The sequence below is a fragment of the Protopterus annectens genome, chromosome 10.part0 (assembly GCF_019279795.1).
Source record: "Protopterus annectens isolate FY-2018-M chromosome 10.part0, PAN1.0, whole genome shotgun sequence".
Lineage (NCBI taxonomy): Eukaryota > Metazoa > Chordata > Ceratodontiformes > Protopteridae > Protopterus > Protopterus annectens.
In genome coordinates this window covers 157,230,679-157,257,516 of record NC_056744.1, presented here as the reverse complement: position 1 = coordinate 157,257,516, position 26,838 = coordinate 157,230,679, and the positions used below count along the sequence as shown (strand labels likewise).

At 38.0% G+C, this 26,838-nt stretch overlaps 1 protein-coding gene across 2 annotated transcripts in view; it reads left to right on the top strand.

Annotated features, from left to right (window-relative positions):
• Nucleotides 1–418: 418 nt before the first annotated feature.
• The window catches only part of CPSF4L (cleavage and polyadenylation specific factor 4 like), a 498,262-nt gene continuing 471,842 nt past the window's right edge, over nucleotides 419–26,838 (top strand). Inside the window, exons 1-2 of one of the 2 annotated variants that reach the window (XM_044085126.1) lie at nucleotides 419–701; nucleotides 13,179–13,229. In XM_044085126.1, the coding sequence (XP_043941061.1) occupies nucleotides 512–701; nucleotides 13,179–13,229 (241 nt within the window). In that variant the 5' untranslated portion in view covers nucleotides 419–511. The remainder of the gene's footprint in view (nucleotides 702–13,178; nucleotides 13,230–26,838) is intronic. The other variant, XM_044085125.1, reaches the window with a different exon arrangement.

Below are 26,838 nucleotides of genomic sequence, written 5' to 3'. Positions count from 1 at the left end.
TAATATTCAGCAGGTGGATCTGAATAATCTCACATATGGGGCCAAAAATTGAAATTCCCTGAGCAAAAGTAAAGTAAGAAAATAGATGGCTTGATAACTACATGACATGGTAAATACATAAAAGGCAAGAATAATAATTTCTATTGAGAAAAGACCAAGCCTTTGGACGTGTTGGAACTACTAAGGAAAAATAAATTGTTTGCATGTTTGTGAGAGAAAGAAACAGAAAAAGAGCCTAGCAATTAACAGCACCTGAGGCAATCTGGGTTATTCCTGCCTTATTTACTAATTTCCCTATCCGTGTGTCTAGTTAACTGTTCTAAGAACTTCTGGTAAGTTTTTTCTTGCAGTAATGCTCATTAAGAAACATGCAATTGGTGTTACGATTATTAAAGAATGAAAGTGAATTGAAGTGAAAGGAAATTAAATCCACTCTTTGGAAAAACTCTTTCACGTTCACTATTGAGCAGTAGAGTGTGTACCTGCCTCTTTAAGACAGAGCTGAGCAAAGATGAAGAGAAGGAGGGAGAAAGCTGAGAATCCTGTTTGCTGTTCTTTTCCCAGACTTGCTTACTCTAAGGTTTTAGAGCTGGTAGGGATGCAGGAGTTAGTTGCTGGTGTAGAGAAACTCACCTTTGATTTGGAAAGAGATGTTGCTACACAGAGAGGTGCCATGCCATTACCATTTGTTGGAATGGATAGTAAGTAAGAATACAAACTTTTTAACTGCTTATGCCTCTAAATAATAAAATAAAAATCACCCACAATAGAGGAGATTTATTTCATTCAGTTTTACTGTGCAGAGGAAAACACTGTATTGGAAAACTGAATTTACAGACGTTTGGATCCTTCATTTTTGTTTAACTTGCTCTTTATAGTGCAGGGCCTAGGAAACTGTGATATTTGTTTTAGCACCCTCTGGCTTTTCCATAGTTCTGCTGTTCGTAGGAGGTTACTGGGATATTGGCCTTGAGGCTCTTATAAGCCCAGTCAAGAGTTTAGCCCATGTTTAGACAAGTTGAGTAAGCACAAGCAATATACTTTGAGTATCATGACAGTGTTTTTTAAGTAATTGTTCTTGGAGAGATTTGAAGCATAGCTTTCTAGTTCACTCAAGCATGCTGGCACCACTGGAGTACACTGCCTCATTTACAGGAGATCTAAACCAACTGAACAATTCTAGAGTAACTAGTCTGTTAGTTTTCACTTTCAATCTTGGTAGTCTGTGTACCTCCCTAATTACAACCTGCTGCTTGTACAACTGGAAATGCCCATCCTGCTGCGCTGACAAAATATTTATATGTAAAATCCCTGATTTCTAACCCTTCTTTAGTCTGTTATATGTTCATTGGGTGTTCCAAACATTTGGAATTATATGATTGCCAGCCCAGATGTCTCTGTCTTTTAAAATTGCTGCCACCAGAATTAAAAGAGAAAGTGCAATGAATTTTTCTGTGGAATGGGAGATGCTGTCACTTGTAATGCAAGACTACTCTGATCTAGGAGTATTGCTTCAGCCAAAGACCCTCTCACAGAGCTGCAGAACTCTTATTTTATCTGCATTTTCCCATCCCATGAACTCCCTGTGCACTGTCTCTTAAGTCGGTACTGCTGAAACACAGAGGATAGACATGTACCCACTAAGCAAAGCTCAGGACTGTACCCATGGACTACAGGCAGTGTAATCTTGACCACAAGATTTTCTTTAGCCCATTCATCTGTGTAACTAACAAAAGGTGGTACTGTACAGAAAGTAAGAGGCTAGGTGGATACAAAGCCCTGCTAGGGAAAGACATCATTTTCAACAGAATGCATTCAGTGTCATTATTTGTCTCTCTCAAAATGTCCACACTGAAACAGCAACTGAAGTAAAAAAATAACTTTCAGTTTTGTAAAAGTTCCACAAGGTTTACATGTATTTAGCCACCCATTGAATGGAATTCTATGTACCTATGTCATGACTTAGGCTTACCTCAAGTATATTCAACATTCAGAAGTGTGATCAGTAAAACGCAGGAGTAAAATGTTAATGAAAACCTGTACTTATAATGTTAAAGATGCCTAGATGTACTTCACAAACTTCTGTAACTTAGCATGTCTCCAAGATACAATGATTTCAGAATTATACTGCCAGTCTTTGAATAAGAATAACCCAAAATGCCCATCTGTGATCACACTTTGTAAAGTGCCAGTCACTTGTGTGTTAAACGTAGTCATGGAGAGTTTTTTCTATCGCATACAACTACTCTCTTTATGATGTAAAAACTTTTTTTTTTCACTTGTAGTTCTATGGTATTCAGATGCATTTTAGCCAGCTGTAAAATTTAGAAATTTATAGACAGAAATATGTTTCTTTGTATACTTATATTTAAGAGCAAATACAGCATACACATTTTCTAGTATTTTATTAGTTTTAGCAATGTTTACATACATTTAACAATTTTCGCTGTCTATATCAATAACTATGTCTATATGTAATTATAACTTGTTATATGCATACCGGAATGCCCGAAAGTATCATAATGACAAGTATTTCTAGTATATCCCTTTACATGAGTTCAAATTGCTATGTACCCAATTTTCACAGACATAGCAAACATTCTGCTTCTTCGAAGAGAGTTCAAAGCATGTACATGTACATGTAGGGAATCTGGGGGCTAAAATACTTGCTAAAACTCTACTCAAGCTCCTAGAGATGCTGCAGGGGGTGGGGGGAATCATTCTTCTGTCAGCTGGGAAAGAGGCAGATCAAATGTTGCTTGGCTAATGAGTGTACAGCAGTTGTAGTCAGACTGTTATGATTTAGGAGAAAGGAAGGATGACAGAATGAGCAGACTATGGGGGACAGTGACTGCCTGGTGGGATACAGAGGTGGTGCTGGATCACTTCATATGGTGTATAGACAGACACTGGAAGTTCAGAGAGACAGGATGGACTTGTTAGGATTCCAATTACTATCAGGCAAATTAGGCGTAGGCTGAGGCTTTCAGTCAACAATGAGACAAGAAAGCAGCTAAATCCAAACCCTACCAGACTGAGGAGAGGACTGTAAGAGGGTCTCCTGCTGTTACTAGTGCAGAGAAATGGTGCTGTCACTTGAACAGCTACACAATGTTTTCATTTTTGCCCCATATATAGTACAGACTGAAAGTTACAAACCACATTGTTAAACCACTAACTAGTGCTACTGCACATCACAATGACAGCAACTGTCTGTGCATGCCGGGGCAGCGAAAGCTTCTTAAACTGTGATTACCCATGAAGGCTGTGCGTCTGACACAAGGGATGATAGGAAACAGAAGACATTCATGAATCCCATTCTCGTTCAGTAGAAGTCAAAAAGACTAAGTCATGAATACCCACCAACAGAAAAAATGCATTATTAACTTGAAAACAATTCCTATGAATACATTTTGCAGTTGTCAAACATTCAAATGCTTAATAATTATACAATGGTGGTATAACATCATACCTCAAAATGTCAGATGATCATGGCCCTAAAACAAAGTTCAACAGAGAAATATCACTTAACTTTTTGAATAATTACAAAAAATCATTTTAGAGAAAGTGACTTATGAGAGGACTCGTACTCATCATGGGATATCACCCTGCTTCCACTTTGATTACCCACTACCTTTCTTTCTTAAATAGCTACATACTATGGCTGCAGATTCCTCTTCCCCTGGGGCATACACGTATGTCTAAACACAAACGCTAGTAAGAAAACCTTGTGCAACACTGGAAATCCGGTTTGGTGTACACAGCCACCCATGTCCCATACTGCTTCTTCAGGACGGACCCACTTCCCACCCCTGGAGAGTCCATCTTTACACTATTCACTGGGTTAGTAGCATTTGTGGAAAGCCTTTATTAATGCAGTCTTTTTTTCTGTTGCATTGCATAAGAAAGGGTGAGTTGGGAAGGAGATTTTTTAGTGGGCTTGTCTTGTGTTTTATTCGTGTAGGTATTTTAAAAATACAGTATTCATTATGCTTGGGATTATTAATTGCAGAGGTAGTAGTTTGTGCTTGCGGTTTATTATAGTTCTCATTTTAAGACCTATAGATTGTCACAACTGAGTATTTATGTCCCAATAATTGTATCGTGCTTTCACCACTGAACATTTAGAAGTTGTCATGAACATTTTATATTATTTGACAGTATGTTTGTTCTGAATTTATTTCTTTAGGATGACTCCTTTATGTCATGTTCTTGTAATAGCATTTTATACAAAGATGTTTGAGTGCCTCAAATGGGGAGGGGGGTTACATTGGGCTGGATTAAGTGGAAAGGGTTGGTCAACACCCTCAGAGATGCATTGCACATTCTGTTTTGCTGTCTTGTAAACACTGTGCACTCAAGATGACCATGTCATGTCCCTGACCTTCAGCAGATGTCACTCAGTATAGGTCATTCATAGTAGTCTGTATCTCTGAAGCAGAATCTTTCCACTCAGGGCAGTGTAATAATACAGGCTTGCTTAGAAATTTGGATTAGCTCTGCCACACACAGATGTTTTGTTTATCTTCGTATATGGAGAAGAGCCCCACCCATTAAAGAATAATACTCATAGGTTGGTACTATGCTATCGGCCCTAGGGCTTATACAAGCCTAGCCATAACAATTCCCTGGCTATTTCTTCCCACACTATTTACTTCCCTGGACCCTTGTCTAGCAGGGTGACTGACGTGATTCCTGGGGTGAATTTCCTTTCTCCCATCCAATCATCAAGGTTCCTTTTGAAGAGGGCCAAAGAGCCGCTCTGCTTGACATGTATGGGCAGTCTATTCCAGAGTCTGGGGAGTCTCTGGGTCAGGAACCTATCCCTCCAGCATGTTTTGTTTGTTGTGATGACAAGGTTTAGATCCCTGAAGCGTGTGGCTCTGAGGGATTGGGATTCCTTTTAAGTGTAGCATGTCCAACAGCTCTTGGTTTGAAATGGCCTTGTATGTTATGCAGAGATCGCCTCAGAGTAGACGATATGTGACAAGAGTATAGCTGGAGTTTTTTAATGCAGTCAGCATAGGACATTTGCTTTAGGCCTGTGATTCTTTTAATGAGGTACTTCTGCGGCCTTTCCAGTTGTCGCAGATGTCTTGAGAGGTACATACCAAATGGGGTGTTGTATTCTATAATGGGTCTAATGAGGGGATGAGTACAGTGGGGCAATGACCTCCTTTTTTCTGGATGAAAAGCCCTTAGTGATGAGGTGTGCCACATAGAAGGATTTTCTGACTGCTGTGGCAATGTGGTTATTGAAGGTGAGACCACTGTCCACCTGTGTCCCTAAGTCTCTTATCACACTTTCGGTGTTTAGTGTACTGCCACCTATGTGGTAATTCATGGGTACATGTTTTTTCCCAAAAGGGATAACTATTCATTTCTTGGCATTGAGCTTGAGCCCATGGCTCTGGCACCAAGCATCTGTTTCTGTAAGGCCCTTTTGTAGAGTATCAACATAATTTGGGGATTCAATAATGGCTCCCAGTTTGCAGTCATCTGCAAACTTTGTTAGCCAGAGTCCCTTAGTGTTGGCCTGTACTTCAGAGAAGTAGATTCCAAACAAGAGAGGTCCCAAGACTGAACCCTGAGGTACTCCACTTGTCTGGAGCTGGATTTGGAGTCGGCTACTTTTACAGTGTGGGTTCTGTCAGTAAGCCAGTTGGCAACCCATCGAGTGACGTAGGGATTAATGCCCAGCTTAGTAAGTTTATCTATGATTCCAGAGTGGTGGATGGTGTGAAAGGCCTTGGCAAAGTCCAGATAGGCTGTGTGGACTGTCTTACCCTCGTCCACAGCTTTGGAGACTAATTTGAAGAAGTCAATCAGGTTCAGGAGACAAGATCGGCCCTTCACGAACCCAAACTGGGTGGGGTCCAGTGTTTTAAGGTTGCCAATGTCTTTGTTTATAAGTTCTATGGCCTTGCAGATCAGGCTCATCAGACTGATGGGGTGATAGTTCCCAGGATCCAAGGTGGCTTCCCCCTTGTGGAGTGGGATAACTGTAGCTGCGCACCACTCAGTGGGCATGAAGCCTAAAGTGAGGGTATGGCAAATTTGCTAAGTGATGCATGAAAAAAAACACATTGGTAGAAGGGTTGTGATTCTTTAATATTTCAGTCAGAAATACTGTTTCTTTTAGACAGCGCACAAATTGATACCTCCTACCAGTCACGAAGTGTGCCTCATTGCAGTGTTGTGTTTTTCCTGCCTATAAAACACATCTGTATCATATCTGAAGAATTCAGTTATACTTGCGCAGAACGAGGATAATCTGCCAGTTGATGCTGGATTGTGGACAGCTGTGCCCTTAGAAACCAACAAAAATACCACAAACGAGTGAAAACACATCCTTAAGACCATCACAATCTCCTTGGTTTTGTTCAGTATCTATATAGGATAACCTACCTTGGCATGCAAAGGATTCAAAATCATGTCAAAGCCTAGTGTGATATTATTATAGAATTAAAATCCTTAGGACTTGTATACAGATTTGTTCCACATAATGTAACGAGCAAATCAAAATATGCACTGTAAGAGCAAATGTCTTCAGAGACCCCTGAGGGAAGATTTTTGTTTCACTTTCTGATAACCCACTTTAACCAATTCTCCTGCAACTTCCTGTTAACCATGAAATTTCCACTCTACAAGGCTGAGCATGAATCTTGGGTGCGACATCAGTCTTTCTCAAGGTACACAGGCACACTAAACCCACAACTGCCTTCAGTTGAAAAGATTGCAAATTGGCCTATCTGAATACCTTTGGGATGTATTAGGAAATCTGAACACTTGGCAAAAACGCATGTAGAGATAAGGATGACATGCAGACTACAAAGATGGCAGTCCAGTCCAGAAGCAAACTGAAGATCCAAGCAATGTAAGGCAGCAATATTAGTCCTTCAGTGTGTAGTACATTGGTTAATGTATTCAAAGAATGTTACAGCAAGGATCACAGAAACTAATCATGTAAAAAACACAACCTGAACATGTAACTAAATCTATCTATCAGAAAAGTCTCTGCAGGTACTACATATCATCAAACTGCATTTAGCAGGCATAGAATACCTGCTTATTAATTCTGGTCAAACTTGTCATAATGACTTCCTTGTTCTGTATACTGTCAGATTCAGTAGGTCATCACACAAGTGTGTGTGTGTGTGTGTGTGTGTGTGTGTGTGTGTGTGTGTGTGTGTGTGTGTGAGAGAGAGAACATCAAAAAGTGCAAATGGACAAAACCTCAAAACAGCGAAGACACAACATCGAAAACAGCAATATTTAATTGCTTCAGCAGAGGTATTTACTGTTCAGCTGAAGTCAGTACATAAAAGATGGCTGCAGACCATCCGATAGCATTAACCAAGACTTACCAGCTGACATTGCAGTAAGGCAAGGGAATGCTGATTTTAGATGGCTACTGATGCTATGTCTATCATATTTCTATTACCTGAATGGTGGTGATAGTGTTTTGTAAGCCTTCAGCCTAAGCTTCAGTCTAACAGCTCCACTCTTTTGCATTGAAATAGCATCAGTAGCTATCTAAATCCATCAGCTGTTGGCTGCTATTTGAAGGTACTCACTTGGAAGGCCATCAAATAGAGCATGGCTTATTCGTTTGAATGGTTTTATATAGGATGTGGATACAGCTTTTAAGGTTTAAGTGGATGTGGTAATATGTGGCTGGTGGGCAGGGTTTGCATTAGATGCTGGGGAATCCTTGTTTAGAAATGCAATACTATGTATGAAATAAGAGTTGAATTGCATTATATTTTTAAGTGATGAGTTATTGTGAGAGTGGATAGGGTTGAATTTATGGCTGGGATGCAAGATTTCTTTAATGGCTATCCAGAATTTTTAGGGTTGCTTACTATTATAAAAATTTTATTAATAGTTTATTTGTCTTCATTAATTTGCTTTTTAGTACAATTGTGAATCATTCTGAAAACTTTCAAGATATTGTGGACTTTAGCCATGAGGGCAGTAAATGTTAGGGTAGCAGCCCAGCAAACCTCAAAACTGATAGTGGACCTACTGCTTGTCCTTGCCAAGGATAATTTTTCTAATGGTGTTAAATATGGGTCACTGCCACTTGGGTTTAATCAGCTGAACTGAGGTTCCTTATGCAGCTTGCCTTAATACCTGACAGAGCTGCTTTTTCAGTAGTGTAGCACAGTTTGTCATTTTTGTATAAAAAAATACCATTTAATGATTTTTCCGCTCTTTCTGGATCCTTGCATGGTTTAATTGCTTAAATACTGTTGTTGGCTTTCTGAGTAAGGTTGTAAACCAGCGGCAGGGTGTTGTAGGGTAATGAATAAAACAAATGGCCTAAATTAATAAGAACTGCATGAAGGGAAAGTGGTGGACATGAGTAGCAGTAACTGTTCTTTACTCACCAGTGCTGTTGAATGCAGCATTTTATTAAACTGACGACCACAAAGTGGAGTGGAAAAGCAAAATGCTATAATACTGGTAAACTAGCTTATCGGGTCAGTTTAAAATGCAAAGCCTGTAGGCGAGGCTGTCCAGCTTAAAGTTGTAGCTTATCCACTGTTTACCTGCCTGTACAGGACTAGTCAGTCATAGCAGTTGGTTTAAATGTTTGCTTTAATCATGATAGTTGTAAGCAATGTCCGTATCTGATCACTGGCCCGATGCAGTACATCTGTCAAATAATTCTTGCAAAATGACTGGAACAGTAAATCCCTAACATAAATATGAAGACTTCCCCTCATAACTTGCATCAAACGGCTGAGAATATGGCTTTGACTGATATCTGCTATATGATGACAGCAGGAGTGTGGGAAGAGAGATTTTTTTCTTCCTTACTGGTATGCAGGCTAGCCGGTTCAGACTCCTGCTGATTCTTACTACTTCCAACCCACTCCATTCCAAAATAGAACATTTATGTGCACTCCTGTAACTTAACTGGCAAAGTATCTACTCCTTGTTATCTATTGTAAGGTATGCTGTCATAATTGTTGAACCGAATTAAAAAAATAAATTCAGTGGTAGTTAATCAGGATTTGGTGCTTTTTAATACATGTAAAGAGGGATGTGCATAGATGTGACAAGTAAGTCTGGATAGTAAAATTATTATCATGTCAGGCAGTCAGACATGACTAAAATATTTTTTACATCGCATTCTTTCTCTAGGAAATGTGGGAGGTCCAGCAGCCAGTAGCACTAACTTAGCAGGCCCTGTTTACATTTGCTTTTTTCCTTCTTAATGTGGCTGTTGGTAACTGGTTCTGTGACTTTTTTCCATTTGGGAAAGGAAATATCTGCCAAATGTCTTCCATAATGTTTAAAAACTTTCTTTTTGTTTGGGGGGAAGGGGTGAAGTGGATGTATACAGATAATGATGTTACTCTTCTGCTATTTGTAAAAAAACAACTCTCTGATTGCTGCATTTTGCAGAAGTGTAAAATATGTAGCGACCCTCCATCCTCTGGCTGTATTTTCATTTTGCTGATTTCATATACATTAATATCTGCCAGATGTTTTAGTCCCCTAGTGGAATTTAGACACGTCATTTTTTTCCTTTCTAATTAATAAAATTTGAAATTCTTGTCATTTCCTTTAGTAGCATGCATACATTCTGTGTTATCCCACATTCCAAAGACATGCACTAAGTGGCTTGGGCACTCTGAATTGGCCATAGGTGTGAGTGTGTGTAATACAAAACAACTGAGGCGGGGATAGCCACCCAGTGGTGTAAACAATGGCAATAGACAATGGTCAATATTGATGTAAGACCTCGACCCATGTACAAAAATGGGAAAGTGGGGTTGTGGGTGGATTCCATAGTCTCATGCTCATGGTTGTATTTCATCTGCTTTATTTGGTTTCTGCATATGTTTTATACCGTCATTTGTTAGGTGGATAGTCTTAAGAATTTCCATTTTATAGTGTTCCTAATTATTGTTTTATTTGTTTTACAGCTTAGTATTTTTTTTCCATTTTTAGTTCATCTTGTGTGTTCCTAATATTAAATCTTTCTATTTCAGTCTCCATGTTCCTAAAGTTCAGTGTTATATAATAAAGTACATTTTTACAGGATTTTACATAGTATTTTCACAGCTAATGGGGTGTGCAGCATCTTGCCTGTCAGTCTGACTGTTTTTTTTTTTTTTTTCCCCCGCCGTTTTGATTCTCCTTGTGTGTTACTTATCAAAGTTCAGTGGCCTTCTAAATGGTTGAGAGGTTCAATATTCTTTTTTCTAATATTGTTCTGTGTGTAGATTTTTGTATTGGCAAGTCATATTTTCTTTTGGCACTTGTGAGCTTATTGATATCTGCTGAAACACCCTCAGAGGTATTTGAATCAGAAAAACACATTAAACTGCTTTTGTAGGTCTTGTCACAGTGTTCACAGTCTGCTCTTAATGGGTAGTTGTCTTTCTTAAATGTAAATGAAAACTGGATAATACATCAAAGAACACAGGACACTGCCATGGTGGGTATTCTGAAGAAGATAAATTGGCACTTGAAATTCTATTTGGGAGAGACAGAATATGCCTCAACAAATGAGCTTTCATTTTATAAAGAAAATTTCAAGTCCTTATAAATGAATACCCTGGTAGTGGTCATAAATGAGAGAAGCTGGCATGGACTAACTGAGAACCCTGGCTTTAAATAACTGTCCTTTCAAGAACGCCGTGGAAACTGGATAGATAGTCAGGTTATTGACCAGCTGTGTTCTTAAAACTGTTGTGCATTTCAAACTTGGAGTGCTGATAGATTGGATGCAACAGAATACTTTATGGATAAGAAAGGTTCATAGGTGTTTACTAGGCTAATGACCACAAGGGCCTTTTTAAGCCTAGCCATATATTCATGCATTACAGATCTCTGACAAGTTCTGATGCCCTTAAGTGTAAACAGGGACTTGGGAGATGAAACATTTACAAGCTAGCACCTGAGAGATGAACCATTTACAGGTTACTTGTGTTCATTAGAGACATAGGTGCCAAATCAGGGATGAATTTTTGGTTTTCCATCCAGTTGTCCAAGTTGCACTTCTGTCTGTCTGTGTGATATATGGGTTCAGTGGAGTTGGTTGAAGTGTGTGTTTGAAATGGAAATTGTCAACTGGTATGGAACATTATTTTTTTTATCTTTGTGTTATCAGCATATCAGTTATTACTTGAAGATGCTTTGCCTTGCTTTGCTTGTATTTTCAACGTTTTGTGTTTCATTCAAACATAATAAAGCTGTGTGTGTGTGTGTGTGTGTGTGTGTGTGTGTGTGTGTGTGTGTGTGTGTGTGTGTGTGTGTGTGTATATATATATATATATATATATATATATATATCTTAGAACATCGAAGTATTATTACATCGAATGTTCTAATATCGAACCATTTCACTCAAAACGCCATAACATCGAACATTCAGAACAGCAAATTTTTTCCCAGGGAAAAATTTGCTGTTCCAACAAACATAAATACAACGCAAATGCACCAAAATACATAATCCACACACATACACTTCACAAAACCATAAATACACTACTAGCTATCCACTTACCTTAACCCAACCCTAACCCTAACTCTAAGATCTGTAACTACCACACACTCGCCTTATTCACTCCCTAACCCTAAAGTCCCTATTGCACACTCACCTTCTCCACTCCCTAACCCTAAACTCCCTATCGCACACTCACCTTACCTACTCCCTAACCCTAAAGTCCCTATCACACACTCTCACCTTTACCTTTCCCGCTCCCTAACATCCCTATCGCACACTCACCTTATCCCGGTCTGTAACCTTCGCTCCACAGTCGAGGAAATAGTGAAGCTGCAGAAACAGCTCACTGAATACATTCCCTAGGAAAGTATTTAATATTCTGCAGCTTCGCTATTTTCAGCATTTGATGCAAAGGGTTCGATATTAGTACATTTGAAGTAGTAATACTTCGATGTTCTAATATAGACCCTATATATGTATGTGGTTGTGTGTGTGCTTATTTATATGTGTGTTTGTGAGATGTATAAAACATGCATATCACACACACACACACACACACACACACACACACACACACACACACACTTAAATATAGATGTGTGTATGTATGTGTGTGTGTATATAATATAGATATAGATATATATAGTGTGTATATTTAAAATCTGTGTGTGTGTGTGTATATGTCATGGAGGTATAGGGGAATCATCCCCCACCCCAAATAAGTGTCATTTTGTATGTTTTTGATTTAAAGATTCTGCCAGTGTAATTGCATTGGTGAAGTGTTGTTCAATGGAGTGGGTTTTTGATGACTAATATAGCCATGTGTGTGTTTGTATATACACGTGCAATGTTTGTGTAAATGGTATACACATATTTATAGGTGTATGTGTTGTGTCTGTGATTCTCATGGGTTGGGAATGGAGGGGGCTGCATGTATTAGAAGTGCAGCCATTTTCTCTGTGTAATGGAGACAGCAATGCCTTATGAGAAATTTTTGCTAATGATGAAGAAACAGGAATAAGATATTTAGAAAATTCAGTTTCCCAGGATTCTGGTGGGGTTGGGAAGGGGACTTTGTGTTTGTGTATATTCTTGTACCTACAACTGCCATATGTTAAGGCTGCCAGTTGGCATTGTCCACTTGTCTGCTTCCTTAATCTTATATCCGTTGTTCCTGTATGCCAGAGGCTAATGGCAATGAGAAAAAAATGCTCTTCATTCATTCGTGCTCAGAAATGGCATCCATTACTGCTCAACACCCAGCACTAGTCTCTCATCTCACTTCAACATATCGTCAGGCTGCAAATCCCTCCTGGGTCCTTTCATTAGTAATGGGGGAAAAAATCTTAATTCCCCATTATGAAATTATGGGTACATAATACAACTTTTCTAAATGAGGACACAGGTGAGTGCACAATTCAGGATTGACCCATATCTGAAATGAACTGAATAATTTTGTTAAGTTAACAACCTATCGCCACTTGTCCCAAACTTGAACCTTTCTCTCTGACATGACTGTAAGATCTCTTCATTGCCTTGGACCACGCTGCCTAAACAGACACACATGACTCTGCTTGATTTTGATCTTTGCTGGCCCTTTGACTTGATAATACTTAAACAGAAATGTGTTTGTTTTTTTTTTTTATGTTGTTATGTGTGTGTAAACCATGTGCTACTAATTTATGCATATTTCCTTTTTCTTTTTCCATAGAATCTGGGGCTGCTGTATGTGAATTTTTCCCCTTGGGAATTTGTAAAAATGGTGAGTAACTTTTTTTATAAATTTTTTCCACTAATTTCTATTCACTGTGATATCCTAGTATAGTTTTGGATTATGTAGATCTTTATGTGATAACTATAACATTCACTCTAACCTAGTCTTACTGAGGAACTTGGATGCCAGATGCCTGCAGTATGATTGGAGGATGAGACTCCTAGGGTATAAACTCTTTTTAATCTGATTTCTGTTTCTGTATGATTTCTGTTTTATTTTAGATATGTATTTATTTAGTCTGTCTGTTAAGAGGCAGCTATTATAACTGCTTTTGTGAGCTGATGTGGTATGCTGATTTACTATCCTTTACCATCATTATTTGTGGTCCTTAAATTACATTAATGGAATTTGACATTTGTTCTAGCATTAGTCTGTACTATCTGTTCATAATATTTTTCCTGCATATTTAATTTCCTGACAGAATTCATTAAGTTCTCTGTTCCTAACGTTTACTTGTTCTGATTATACTGATGTTGATTTTGCCAGTGCATTTACAGTTTCAGCAGCGACTTACTGAGCCTGGACTGCTATTCTGTTCCATTGTCTAATTGTCTCTTTAGAATTAGATGCTTATGGAATTGCTCTGAATATTGTCTGACCACCTCCATTGTATAATGGAGAACTTGTGAACCCATTGGTATTCAGTTTCCTTTCTTTATAGGTGTGCAATTGGTCAAATGACATGCTGTGTAGCTAGTGGCAATATCACTGATGAAGGGGAACAACCCTATATGAAGAGGGGGACAAACTTGTATACAGAGTTGGGAACTGTTCACCATTCTCTATAATAGTACAATCTTTGGATCGGTGTGCATAAATATCTGCTGTGTAGGTGATGGGGGGGGGAGGTGCACTGCTACTTTACTCAAATATCTACCTGTCAATGTCAAAGGGAAGTAGTCTAGGACTTTGTCTTGTGACAAGCTCTCTTTTGTCACTTTGGTAATATTTAGTAACTTTCATCACTGAAACCTGCTGAACTAAAGTCAAATGTGTTTGTTTACATGGGCATCTTTCAGATTTGTTAGAATCTGTTCAGTCGCCCTCCTTGGATTTCATAATTTAGTTACATTGTATTACAGATCTGTTAATATTTGTTACTATGTTTTATGTCATATAGGTCTGTTGTTTATTTATTGCTATTAATCTGTTAGGAATTGGATAGTATTATCATGCAGTATGAGAGAGTGCAATTATTTGTCATATGAATCATTAGGGTCCCTTTATGTAACTATTTAAATAATGATATATATTATGACTGTTTATGTGCCACTTTAAAATGTTGGTTTCCTGCTTTAGCAGGAGGAAAGCAGGAGGAAATGAAGTCACTATTCATTTGTATTTTAAATGTAATTGTGCTGACAATACATTGTTTCTGATGAAGTCTCTCTTAAAGTTAATTTGAGACAAAAAGTACTTATTTGTTGTTGTAAAATAAAGCTTTGGTGTTCCTGAAGGAGAATAAGTTTGTGCGGTACTTCACTCTGCAGTTCCTGCATTTTGAAGTAAACAAACTGTGCAGAAAGTGCACTGGTTTGCTTTGGTGTTCCTGAAGGAAAACAAGTTCATGTGGCACCTTGCTCTGCAGTTCCTGCATTTTGAAGTACTTGTTACTATGTTTTGTCAAGAAGGGTCACTCTTAATCCCCTTGTGATTAGATTCTCTTGTTGCTCTTTCAGTGGCCTGGAAGACCATTTTAGAGTTGTTCCTGTTATAGTGTTCACTACTTAATGCAGTGTCACACCCTGTTACAGCACTGACTACTTAATGCAGTGACACACCCTGTTACAGCGCCGACTACTTAATGCAGTGACACACCCTGTTACAGCGCCGACTACTTAATGCCGAGTCATACCTTGTTACAGCGCCGACTACTTAATGCCGAGTCGTACCCTGTTACAGTGCCGACTACTTAATGCCGAGTCGTACCCTGTTACAGAACCAACTACTTAATGCCGAGTCGTACCCTGTTACAGCGCCGACTACTTAATGCAGTGTCCTGTATGACAAGTTCATGCTCCATTTCAGGTTGGGTCTTGTTGGTTTTTCTAGTTACATGAGCTCCTTTTAAGTAAATTATTTCATGGATTAGTCCTTCAGGCATCACTATTAGATGAGTCCATCACTAACCCTATTTAAGTATAACCTTGACCAATGGATGAGAAATTGGAGATTCATCTTGGGTCATGTCTGTGATAGTTTAGGCATTACTGTCTGCCTCTAACATATCTCCCACACATAACCTCTAGAAATATTCCAACTAAGATGCCCATGATATATAGGGACACAACTGGGTTGGATTGCATGGCCTGGCTAATAAAGGCCTTGGTAGTCATTGGTCTAGTATATAATTATGAACTTATGAGTTCCTGTTGCTGTCCCCTACCTTACTCTTGGTCAATTGCTTCTTCTTCTATGTTGTTTTGTCCATCACATGTAGAATAATTTGATTGTAAATTTGAAATGTATAATCATCTATGTATAGTAATGCTTTATATTAGATACTGATTTAAAGTAATTTCAAATACAATATTCTTACTTTAGTGCTTATTGTTTTCATTGTAATTGCAATCATCTCTTGCAATGTTTTGTAACTGACCCAGATTATAATTCAAAAGGATCTTTTACCAGGCCACCAATTCGGTTAACAAACAAAGCTGAATAAATACAGGGTCACATTCATTAATGCTTATACTAAGTGTACAAGATCTATATTCAAGAAAATCCCCACCACACTTTTTTGTGCTTTCTAATCATTCAGAAAAATTACACTGTGTATATGTTATCTACACTTTGTGGTAACCTTTATGAATCCACACTGATATTTTAAGGTTGTAAGAAAATCAGTAGAAAAACTAAAATTTATGTGGAAGAAGGTGTGAGTTATGCTTGTGTTGTCTGTTCACTTAGAACAGTGTTCAGTTACTCTGCATACTCTGCACTTGGTGTTTGTGTTAGACGTGTTTTGCACATTTTCTTATATTTGCACAATTTCTTTTGGATTGCATACTAATATCCGCAGTCTTTGAGACTAATGGGTGCACTGTAACTTTTCATATACCCTGACCAACTTTTGTGCCTGCGATGCTACTGATGAGTTTCTTCCCATATTTTATGTTTTGGTTTACAAAATTTACTTTTTGGGCTGCATGTTTTTTACTTTGCAAACATTTGTTTCAAAATGGGAACTTAACGGGTATCAATAACTTCAGATCATTGCACTTTATTTCAAATATGCCTTAAATGTTTCCAACTGACAATATTTAGTATTGAAGTATGATTAACAAGTGGATGGATTTCTTGCATTTCTTGCATTAAATGCTGCCCTCTCTAGATCCATCTGTCTTTTTTGTATGCAACTCAGAAAATGATGTTAGTACTGTTTTTTGTTTTCACACAGGTACTTTAAATAAAATGTTCACTAGATAATTTATCAGCATAAAGGGGACCCACTTTATTTTATTTTAAATTGTTTGTTTTTATTTCGATTTTGACAGGTGTATGCCCATGAAACAGTAACCTAATAAAGCTATATCAAATGGGCAAAACTTAACATACTTCTTATTAGCTTCTAAGAAATGGAAGATATGATATAATTTGTGTTTTAAGAATTTTATTTATTTATTTTTTTTTATTTTATTTTAAATTTGTTAATCGTGGGTGTCTGACTGGGCCAAAGGCCCTTTTTCAGCAGAGGCCCAGGGAGAAAAGCTTCACATGGAAAGACAATTGCAGTTAAATTTAGGTATTAAAACAGTATCACAATACATAAACATTTAGAACAGACATATTTTTATAGTGGTATAGAGACAGCACAATACAGGGGAATCGAGAAAAAACATTTGTTGTTCTTATACATGGATTTCAGTTGAGGTTTGAAAAACAATACAGTAAGAGCATAGTACATTTGATTGTCTTTGCAGTAGTATGAAGACAGCTTTTTAAAGGATAATAAACCTTCATTAGTAATGTAAATCTTGACATAAATTCATAGTAGTCATGTGTAATTAGAAGGTAGTACTAGTTAATGTCATAGGTTTGAAAGTAGTAAATCTTTAACTTGGTAAGGTTAGTATGTGTGTGCAAGAGTGAGCATTATGTGTGGGCGAGAGTGAGCATTTAGAAAAGTGAGATAGGCATAGTAAAGGTGCCTTGTCAAATTGCTCTAGCCTGGGGAGCAGTTATAGCACAGCCAGCAATGCTTCAGATGTTCAAACCACCAAGAAAATCATCGCACAAGCAGTATGCAGGCAAGAGTCCGCGAGCCCTGAAATAATCAAATGTGTGCTTTTAACTCCTAATAGTTTAGCCTGTGCCATTGGAGTGATTTGAGTAGAGTTTGTGGAGTAGATGGTGAAGTGGCTGATATTGGTATTTTTCTTAGAACTGTTTTATAATCCTCAGTTGTGCTTTCTTAGCATTGAGGATAAATTGGGCTTTGGTAAGCTAATTTTCTGAGGAGTTTGCAGGAGGGTGAGAGTATTTTGTGCATCACAGATTAAGGTAGTATCTGCATATTGAATGATAGATGCATAGTGTGTGGAGGTATGGAGGTTTTGTGTGAAAATTCTGAAAATAAGTGGACCTAAGATAGACCCCTGAGGGACTTCTGTAGTTATGGGTAATACAGGTAAGGGAGAATTTTCCCATTTTTTACAGCCTGGTACCTGTCAGTTAAGTAGCTATGGAACCAGGTTAGTGTGGACTGTGGTAGGTTATATTTGTTTAGTTTAGTTTATTTAGCAAGATTTGGTGGGATACTGTGTCAAATGCTTTGGACATATCCAGGAAGAGAGTTGACACCTACAGGCCTTTAATAATTTATTTATTGTGTCTATGAAACGGACGAGGGCTGTAGTGGTGCTATGGGTGGGTCTGAAACCATGTTGAGTACGGGACAGGATATTGTTGTCTGAGGTATTTTAGAACTTGCATTTTTCTAAGATTTCAGCCGGGGGGGGGGGGCGAAGAGTATTGCAATGTGCCTATAGTTAAGTTCAGTGGAGGTTTCCCCTTTATGTATGGGAGTAACATGGGAGATTTTCCAGAGTTTGGGACAATCACAGCTGTGGGCTGTACAGATTCCTATCGCATGTATGACCGTTCTGGAGAGGATGATTTGATCATTTCTGCTGCTCTGTTTAAGATGGGGTGAGCAGTTCAGATTTGGATCCGGATGTAACGCAACCAACCTGATATTTGCAGTGAGACAGATAGTTGAGAAGAAGCTAGAGATGAGGAAAGAGTCCACCTGGGTATTCCTAGACTTGTAAATGGGCAATCTTGTTGTGACATCCAGTTAATATCCCACCTGACAGCCACCAATTAATGTGATGTCCAGATAATATCTCACTTAACTGCCACCAATTAATATGATGTCCAGCTACTATCCTGGGTCATTAACTAAGGAGCTTCAATCCTCACTACTGACTCCAGTGTGAGACTCACTTAAACAGGAGTAATATTTCACACTTTTCCCTTAAGAGCACAATAGGAACATGCTCTGTAATTTGGGACTGGACTGTATACTTCTCTCCACCCCTAATGTAACTCCTTATTGTACACTTCAAAGCAGTGTGCCCTCATTTAAGACTGCTGATACTCACATTTAAATAAATTGAATCTCACGCATCCAAATACTTCTGGGAAAGCCTGACACAGATTTCCAGCTGTGTCACTTTCCCAAAATAATATGGTAATGATACCAGTGTGTCGTCTTGCCCTTTTAAAGGGGTGTCCAATTATGAAAATTAAATATTAAAACAAATAGTAGCAAATGACCTAAGTAGCCAGGCTTTCAGAGTGACTCTGGAAGTTATCAAGGCAAGTATAAGCACTTTCAAATCACTAAAGAAAAACGCTGATTGTCCAGCCACAATGTAAGTTAATAAAAAAATATATATATAATGAGCAAAATGATTACAAATATAAAACAGTAATTCCCAATAAACCGAATGCAATCACCAGGAAAATGAAATCAATACTGTAGGATAGAAATCCAACATTCAGCAAAAACTCTTGATTTAACTGATTAGTTTGGGCAGTGTTCTTAGTTAGGAACTAAATTACTAGAACAGAGTAAAGGCAGGCTTACAGTTCTTGGTGAGTCCTTTTTTTGTTATCTGCGGCACAGTTCAACTGATAGCTGAAGGACTTCAACTGTTTTCAGCAGGCTCTGTCAACTGTTCAGTTCTGATTTTCATTTCATATTTTAAAAATCAACCAACAGCTGTTAGAAGCTGAAAGATAGGAAGGAACTAACAGTAACACATAGCAACTGTCAACATTCTGATGTCATCATCTGCGGATCAGCTGAATCTGAGACTTATTGCCTTTAGAATATTTCTTCACAAACATATACATTTAGAAATATAAAAGGACACTGTTCAAATCTTTAAAACATACTTTACAAAGATCAATAACTTATTTACAATATCATTCATGCTGGCATATAATACACAGGTTAATTTGAAATTGTATACAAAACTTCAGCCAGGCATGCTAGCAGAAATGACAGTGTCAAATTTCTTTACACCTGTGGTAGTTCAAAATACCAGAAACCTTGGTAGAAATGGTAAAAGGCTGCAGTGATTCAAGTATGAACAGCATTTGGTCTCGTAGAGGGATTCCCAGTGGGAGTGGGTGTGTATCAGGGTTCTGCTCTGTGCCCACAGCTGTTCATACTGATGACATACTACATTAGCAAAGTTACTGTATACAGATGATGTGGCATTAACAGGCAGACTCTGAGCGAAGGACTTCAGCACAGTATAGGGGGAATACAGTGAAAAGCTGAAGGCACATAGGATGAGGGAATACAGTGAAAAGCTGAAGGCACATGGGATGAAACTGAATACAGATAGTTGTAATGGCAGCAAATGGGGGGTGGATCAGAAGAAGGTGAGACTTAACTGTTATATTTTTCTTTCTATCTTAACAGCTTCAGGTATCTGGGTGGGGTATTTGAGGAAGTCTGGATGAAGAGGTCAAAGCTAGAACCGGAGAGGCTACAGCCAACTGGCACAGTGTGTCAACGGTAGTGTATGACAAGAATATCAAGCTGAAAAGTAAGGTGTACAAAACAGTGGTACTACCAGTACTACTGTACAGTACAGAAACCTGGGCAGTAAAGGCAGAGCAGCTGAGGAAGCTAGAGATGATGGAGATGAAGTGCCTGAGACTAGTGTCAGGATGCACACTGGGACAGATGAGGACATCATAGCAGAAGAGAAAGTAGCTCCCATTGCAGAAAAGGTCAAGAGAACAGATTACATTGGTCCAGGCACATGTGCAGAAAAGCAGGGGACAATCTGGTGAAGAAGATTTGAGACAGACATGGTAAAGGCAAGAGGAAGGTAGGGCATCCAAGAAAGAGATGGCTGGACTGTGTGAGATAAGAATTGTGACAGTCGGGCATGATAGTTGAAAGAAGGCAGTAAAGTGGCCTTGAACTGAGAGAGATGGTGACAGTTGTCATGGCACTTTGACCCCATATAGGAAATGATGACCAATTGTCAGTAGTTAATAGAATTTGACTCATGGCAGGGTTTTTGGCATTTATATCCCTAATGTTTGTGTATGTCTGTGTGTTTGGTGAGGCTATATCAGATTAAAATATTATACATTTTTACTTGTGTAGCATAAGTCATTGCCACTTTGAACATTCTTCTTAATTATGTAGCCTGGAAAATATAGTATTCAGTCCTCAAACTGAAATTCTGGTAAAGCGCACAGGGCAAAAAGTAAACAGATAATGGGCTGTACTGTAGGTGATTAATTACCAAGAAGTTTTTAATATGATAGACAGCGATTAAAGATGTACCCCCCAAATGATGCACCTAACTAGTTTTGGAAAGTATATGAAATATCTTTGAACAGTTTTAACAGCTCAGAAGTGCAAGACATGACAACGTGAGTCCCAACACTTCAAAATAAAATAAATACATAAATTGCAATTCAAGTAGAATAACAGCAGAGACTGAAATCAGCTGGTAAAGTATTTTCAAGTGATTTTTGTAGGGTGACTTTCCCCAGTTATAGCCAACACAGTATCTACATAAATATATTAACTGTTCATTCTAATGTGAGCTACAATGACATAACACTCCCATATATCTGAACCTCTGAGATAAGTGCATATTCTCCTAATTACACTTAATTTTTCATAGTTGTGATGACCACAATTCTGCTTTCAAGTACAATAGACACTCTTGCCAAGTTAGTGCTATAAAATCTTTCTCAGTGTGGGAACCTCCGTTCTTATCATCACTGTGTGCCCAAACTGTTTTAAAATAGTTATAGTTTAAATCGTGACTAGATAATATTGAATGTGCTTTAATTTGATATGATTATATTTCATTTTAGCCTTTATTACAATACAGAGGCAAACAGTATAGACAGTTTTCAACTAATACCCCGTGGCATGATATAGCTATTAATGACTTTCTCTTGCTTTCCCAGTAAATCATCCCCATTACTCTCATATGCTACAAGGCGCAGTACTGGGACTTGTATACACATGCTGTGCCTTCATAACATCATGCTTCTTCAGCCCCCATTTCAGATAATGCTGTCAATGAATTTGTGATCAAAAATATGTATAAAATATCAGTTGGACTCCATCCATTCTCTTTTCAAGTCCACATAAATATTGATGCCCTTTAATTCTCTCCGCTTTCATATTTTCATCTTTGGAATCAGATTTGTGTTGTATTTGACTTTTGCTGCTTAGTTTGGTTGTAGTATTTGCACTTAGAAACTTTGTGGAATTGGCCATTCGGATTCAACATTCATGTGTTTATATAATTCATCTACTTTTAATAGCATTTTATCCACTTCAGTTACTACTTTTTTGATGGATGCCATAAACTTCAAGGTGATTATTAATCCTTCAGTGCAGGAAAGTTTGGCAATACATGTTTCATGGGCATCTCCTGATGCAGGCGAAAAATACAGTCTGTGTGGCAAGGCTGCACAAGCAGAGCCTTTGTTAATACAATAAATATTGTGTATACTCCAATTATACTTTTTAGCACACATCTAGCGGTTTGAGTAAGCAGTTCTGCAATAGTATTGTCTCACATGTTCATACTTATTTGTATTACTTGTGAATCATTCGTGAATCATTCATAATAGAAAAAATACTTTGTACAAATGAAATGTGCCTGCATTACAACACAAAGTGCAGTGCCTGTAAAAAAGTTAACCTGATTGCAGTTCGTGTAAAAGAAGTGTTCATCACTTTATACCACTTTTTTGTGCTTTCTAATCATTCAGAAAAATTACACTGTGTATATGTTATCTACACTTTGTGGTAACCTTTATGAATCCACACTGATATTTTAAGGTTGTAAGAAAATCGGTAGAAAAACTAAAATTATGTGGAAGAAGGTGTGAGTTATGCTTGTGTTGTCTGTTCACTTAGAACAGTGTTCAGTTACTCTGCATACTCTGCACTTGGTGTTTGTGTTAGACAATGTGTTTTGCACATTTTCTTATATTTGCACGATTTCTTTTGGATGGCATACTAATATCCACAGTCTTTGAGACTAATGGGTGCACTGTAACTTTTCATATACCCTGACCAACTTTTGTGCCCGCGATGCTACTGATGAGTTTCTTCCCATATTTTATGTTTTGGTTTACAAAATTTACTTTTTGGGCTGCATATTTTTTACATTGCAAACATTTGTTTCAAAATGGGAACTTAACGGGTATCAATAACTTCAGATCATTGCACTTTATTTCAAATATGCCTTAAATGTTTCCAACTGACAATATTTAGTATTGAAGTATGATTAACAAGTGGATGGATTTCTTGCATTTCTTGCATTAAATGCTGCCCTCTCTAGATCCATCTGTCCTTTTTGTATGTAACTCAGAAAATTATGTTAGTACTGTTTTTTGTTTTCACACAGGTACTTTAAATAAAATGTTCACTAGGTAATTTATCAGCATAAAGGGGACCCACTTTATTTTATTTTAAATTGTATGTTTTCATTTCGGTTTTGACAGGTGTATGCCCATGAAACAGTAACCTAATAAAGCTATATCAAATAGGCAAAACTTAACATACTTCTTATTGGCTTCTAAGAAATGAAAGATATGATATCATTTGTGTTTTAAGAATTTTATTTATTTATTTTTTTTATTTTATTTTAAATTTGTTAATCGTGGGTGTCTGACTGGGCCAAAGGCCCTTTTTCAGCAGAGGCCCAGGGAGAAAAGCTTCACATAGAAAGACAGTTACAGTTAAATTTAGGTATTAAAACAGTATCACAATACATAAACATTTAGAACAGACATATTTTTATAGTGTTATAGAGACAGCACAATACAGGGGAATCAAGAAAAAACATTTGTTGTTCTTATACATGGATTTCAGTTGAGGTTTGAAAAACAATACAGTAAATGCTTAGTACATTTGAATGTCTTTGCAGTAGTATGAAGACAGCTTTTTAGAGGATAATAAACCTTCATTAGTAATGTAAATCTTGACATAATTTCGTAGTAGTCCTGTGTAATTAGAATGGTGGTAGTACTAGTTAATGTCATAGGTTTGAAAGTAGTAAATCTTTAACTTGGTAAGGTTAGTATGTGTGGGCAAGAGTGAGCATTATGTGTGGGCGAGAGTGAGCATTTAGAAAAGTGAGATAGGCATAGTAAAGGTGCCTTGTCAAATTGCTCTACCCTGGGGAGCAGTTATAGCACAGCCAGCAATGCTTCAGATGTTCAAACCACCAAGAAAATCATCGCACAAGCAGTATGCAGGCAAGAGTCCGCGAGCCCTGAAATAATCAAATGTGTGCTTTTAACTCCTAGTAGTTTAGCCTGTGCCATTGGAGTGATTTGAGTAGAGTTTGTGGAGTAGATGGTGAAGTGGCTGATATTGGTATTTTTCTTAGAACCGTTTTATAATCATCAGTTGTGCTCTCTTAGCATTGAGGATAAATTGGGCTTTGGTAAGCTAATTTTCTGAGGAGTTTGCAGGAGGGTGAGAGTATTTTGTGCAGCACAGATTAAGGTAGTATCTGCATATTGAATGATAGATGCATAGTGTGTGGAGGTATGGAGGTTTTGTGTGAAAATTCTGAAAAGAAGTGGACCTAAGATAGACCCCTGAGGGACTTCTGTAGTTATGGGTAATACAGGTAAGGGAAAATTTTCCCATGTTTACAGCCTGGTACCTGTCAGTTAAGTAGCTATGGAACCAGGTTAGTGTGGACTGTGGTAGGTTATATTTGTTTAGTTTATTTAGCAAGATTTGGTGGGATACTGTGTCAAATGCTTTGGACATATCCAGTAAGAGAGTTGACACCTACAGGCCTTTAATAATTTATTTATTGTGTCTATGAAACGGACGAGGGCTGTAGTGGTGCTATGGGTGGGTCTGAAACCATGTTAAGTAGGGGACAGGATATTGTTGTCTGAGGTATTTTAGAACTTGCATTTTTCTAAGATTTCAGCCGGGGGGGGGGGGGTGGTGAAGAGTATTGCAATGTGCCTATAGTTATTAAGTTCAGTGGAGGTTTCCCCTTTATGTATGGGAGTAACATGGGAGATTTTCCAGAGTTTGGGACAATCACAGCTGTGGGATGTACAGATTCTTATCGCATGTATGAACGTTCTGGAGAGGACGATTTGATCATTTCTGCTGCTCTGTTTAAGATTGGGTGAGCAGTTCAGATTTGGATCCGGATGTAACGCAACCAACCTGATATTTGCAGTGAGACAGTTGAGAAGAAGCTAGAGATGAGGAAAGAGTCCAACTGGGTATTTCTAGACTTGTAAATGGGCAATCTTGTTGTGACATCCAGTTAATATCCCACCTGACAGCCACCAATTAATGTGATGTCCAGATAATATCCCACTTACCTGCCACCAATTAATATGATGTCCAGCTACTATCCTGCGTCATTAACTAAGGAGCTTCAGTCCTCACTACTGACTCCAGTGTGAGACTCACTTAAACAGGAGTAATATTTCACACTTTTCCCTTAAGAGCACAATAGGAACATGCTCTGTAATCTGGGACTGGACTGTATACTTCTCTCCACCCCTAATGTAACTCCTTATTGTACACTTCAAAGCAGTGTGCCCTCATTTAAGACTGCTGATACACTCACATTTTAATAAATTGAATCTCACGCTTCCAAATACTTCTGGGAAAGCCTGACACAGATTTCCAGCTATGTCCCTTTCCCAAAATAATATGGTAATGATACCAGTGTGTCTTCATGCCCTTCTAAAGGGGTGTCCAATTATGAAAATTAAATATTAAAACAAATAGTGGCAAATGACCTAAGTAGCCAGGCTTTCAGAGTGGCTCTGGAAGTTATCAAGGCAAGTATAAGCACTTTCAAATCACTAAAGAAAAAGCTGATTGTCCAGCCACAATGTAAGTTAATAAAAAGATATATATATATAATGAGCAAAATTATTACAAATATAAAACAGTAATTCCCAATAAACAGAATGCAATCACCAGGAAAATGAAATCAATACTGTAGGATAGAAATCCAACATTCAGCAAAAACTCTTGATTTAACTGATTAGTTTGGGTAGTGTTCTTAGTTAGTTAGGAACTAAATTACTAGAAAAGAGTAAAGGCAGGCTTACAGTTCTTAGCGAGTCCTTTTTTTGTTATCTGCTGCACAGTTCAACTGATAGCTGAAGGACTTCAACTGTTTTCAGCAGGCTCTGTCAACTGTTCAGTTCTGATTTTCATTTCATATTTTAAAAATCAACCAACAGCTGTTAGAAGCTGAAAGATGGGAAGGAACTAACAGTAACACATAACAACTGTCAACATTCTGATGTCATCATCTGCGGATCAGCTGAATCTGAGACATGTTGCCTTTAGAATATTTCTTCACAAACATATACATTTAGAAATGTAAAAGGACACTGTTCAAATCTTTAAAACATGCTTTACATAGATCAATAACTTATTTACAATATCATTCATGCTGGCATATAATACACAGGTTAATTTGAAATTATATACAAAACTTCAGCCAGGCATGCTAGCAGAAATTACAGTGTCAAATTTCTTTACAGCTGTGGTAGTTCAAAATACCAGAAACCTTGGTAGAAATGGTACAAGGCTGCAGTGATTCAAGTATGAACAGCATTTGGTCTCGTAGAGGGATTCCCAGTGGGAGTAGGTGTGTATCAGGGTTCTGCTCTGTGCCCACAGCTGTTCATACTGATGACATACTACATTAGCAAAGTTACTGTATACAGATGATGTGGCATTAACAGGCAGACTCTGAGCGAAGGACTTCAGAACAGTATAGGGGGAATACAGTGAAAAGCTGAAGGCACATAGGATGAGGGAATACAGTGAAAAGCTGAAGGCACATGGGATGAAACTGAATACAGATAGTTGTAATGGCAGCAAATGGGGGGTGGATCAGAAGAAGGTGAGACTTAACTGTTATATTTTTCTTTCTATCTTAACAGCTTCAGGTATCTGGGTGGGGTATTTGAGGAAGTCTGGATGAAGAGGTCAAAGCTAGAACCGGAGAGGCTACAGCCAACTGGCACAGTGTGTCAACGGTAGTGTATGACAAGAATATCAAGCTGAAAAGTAAGG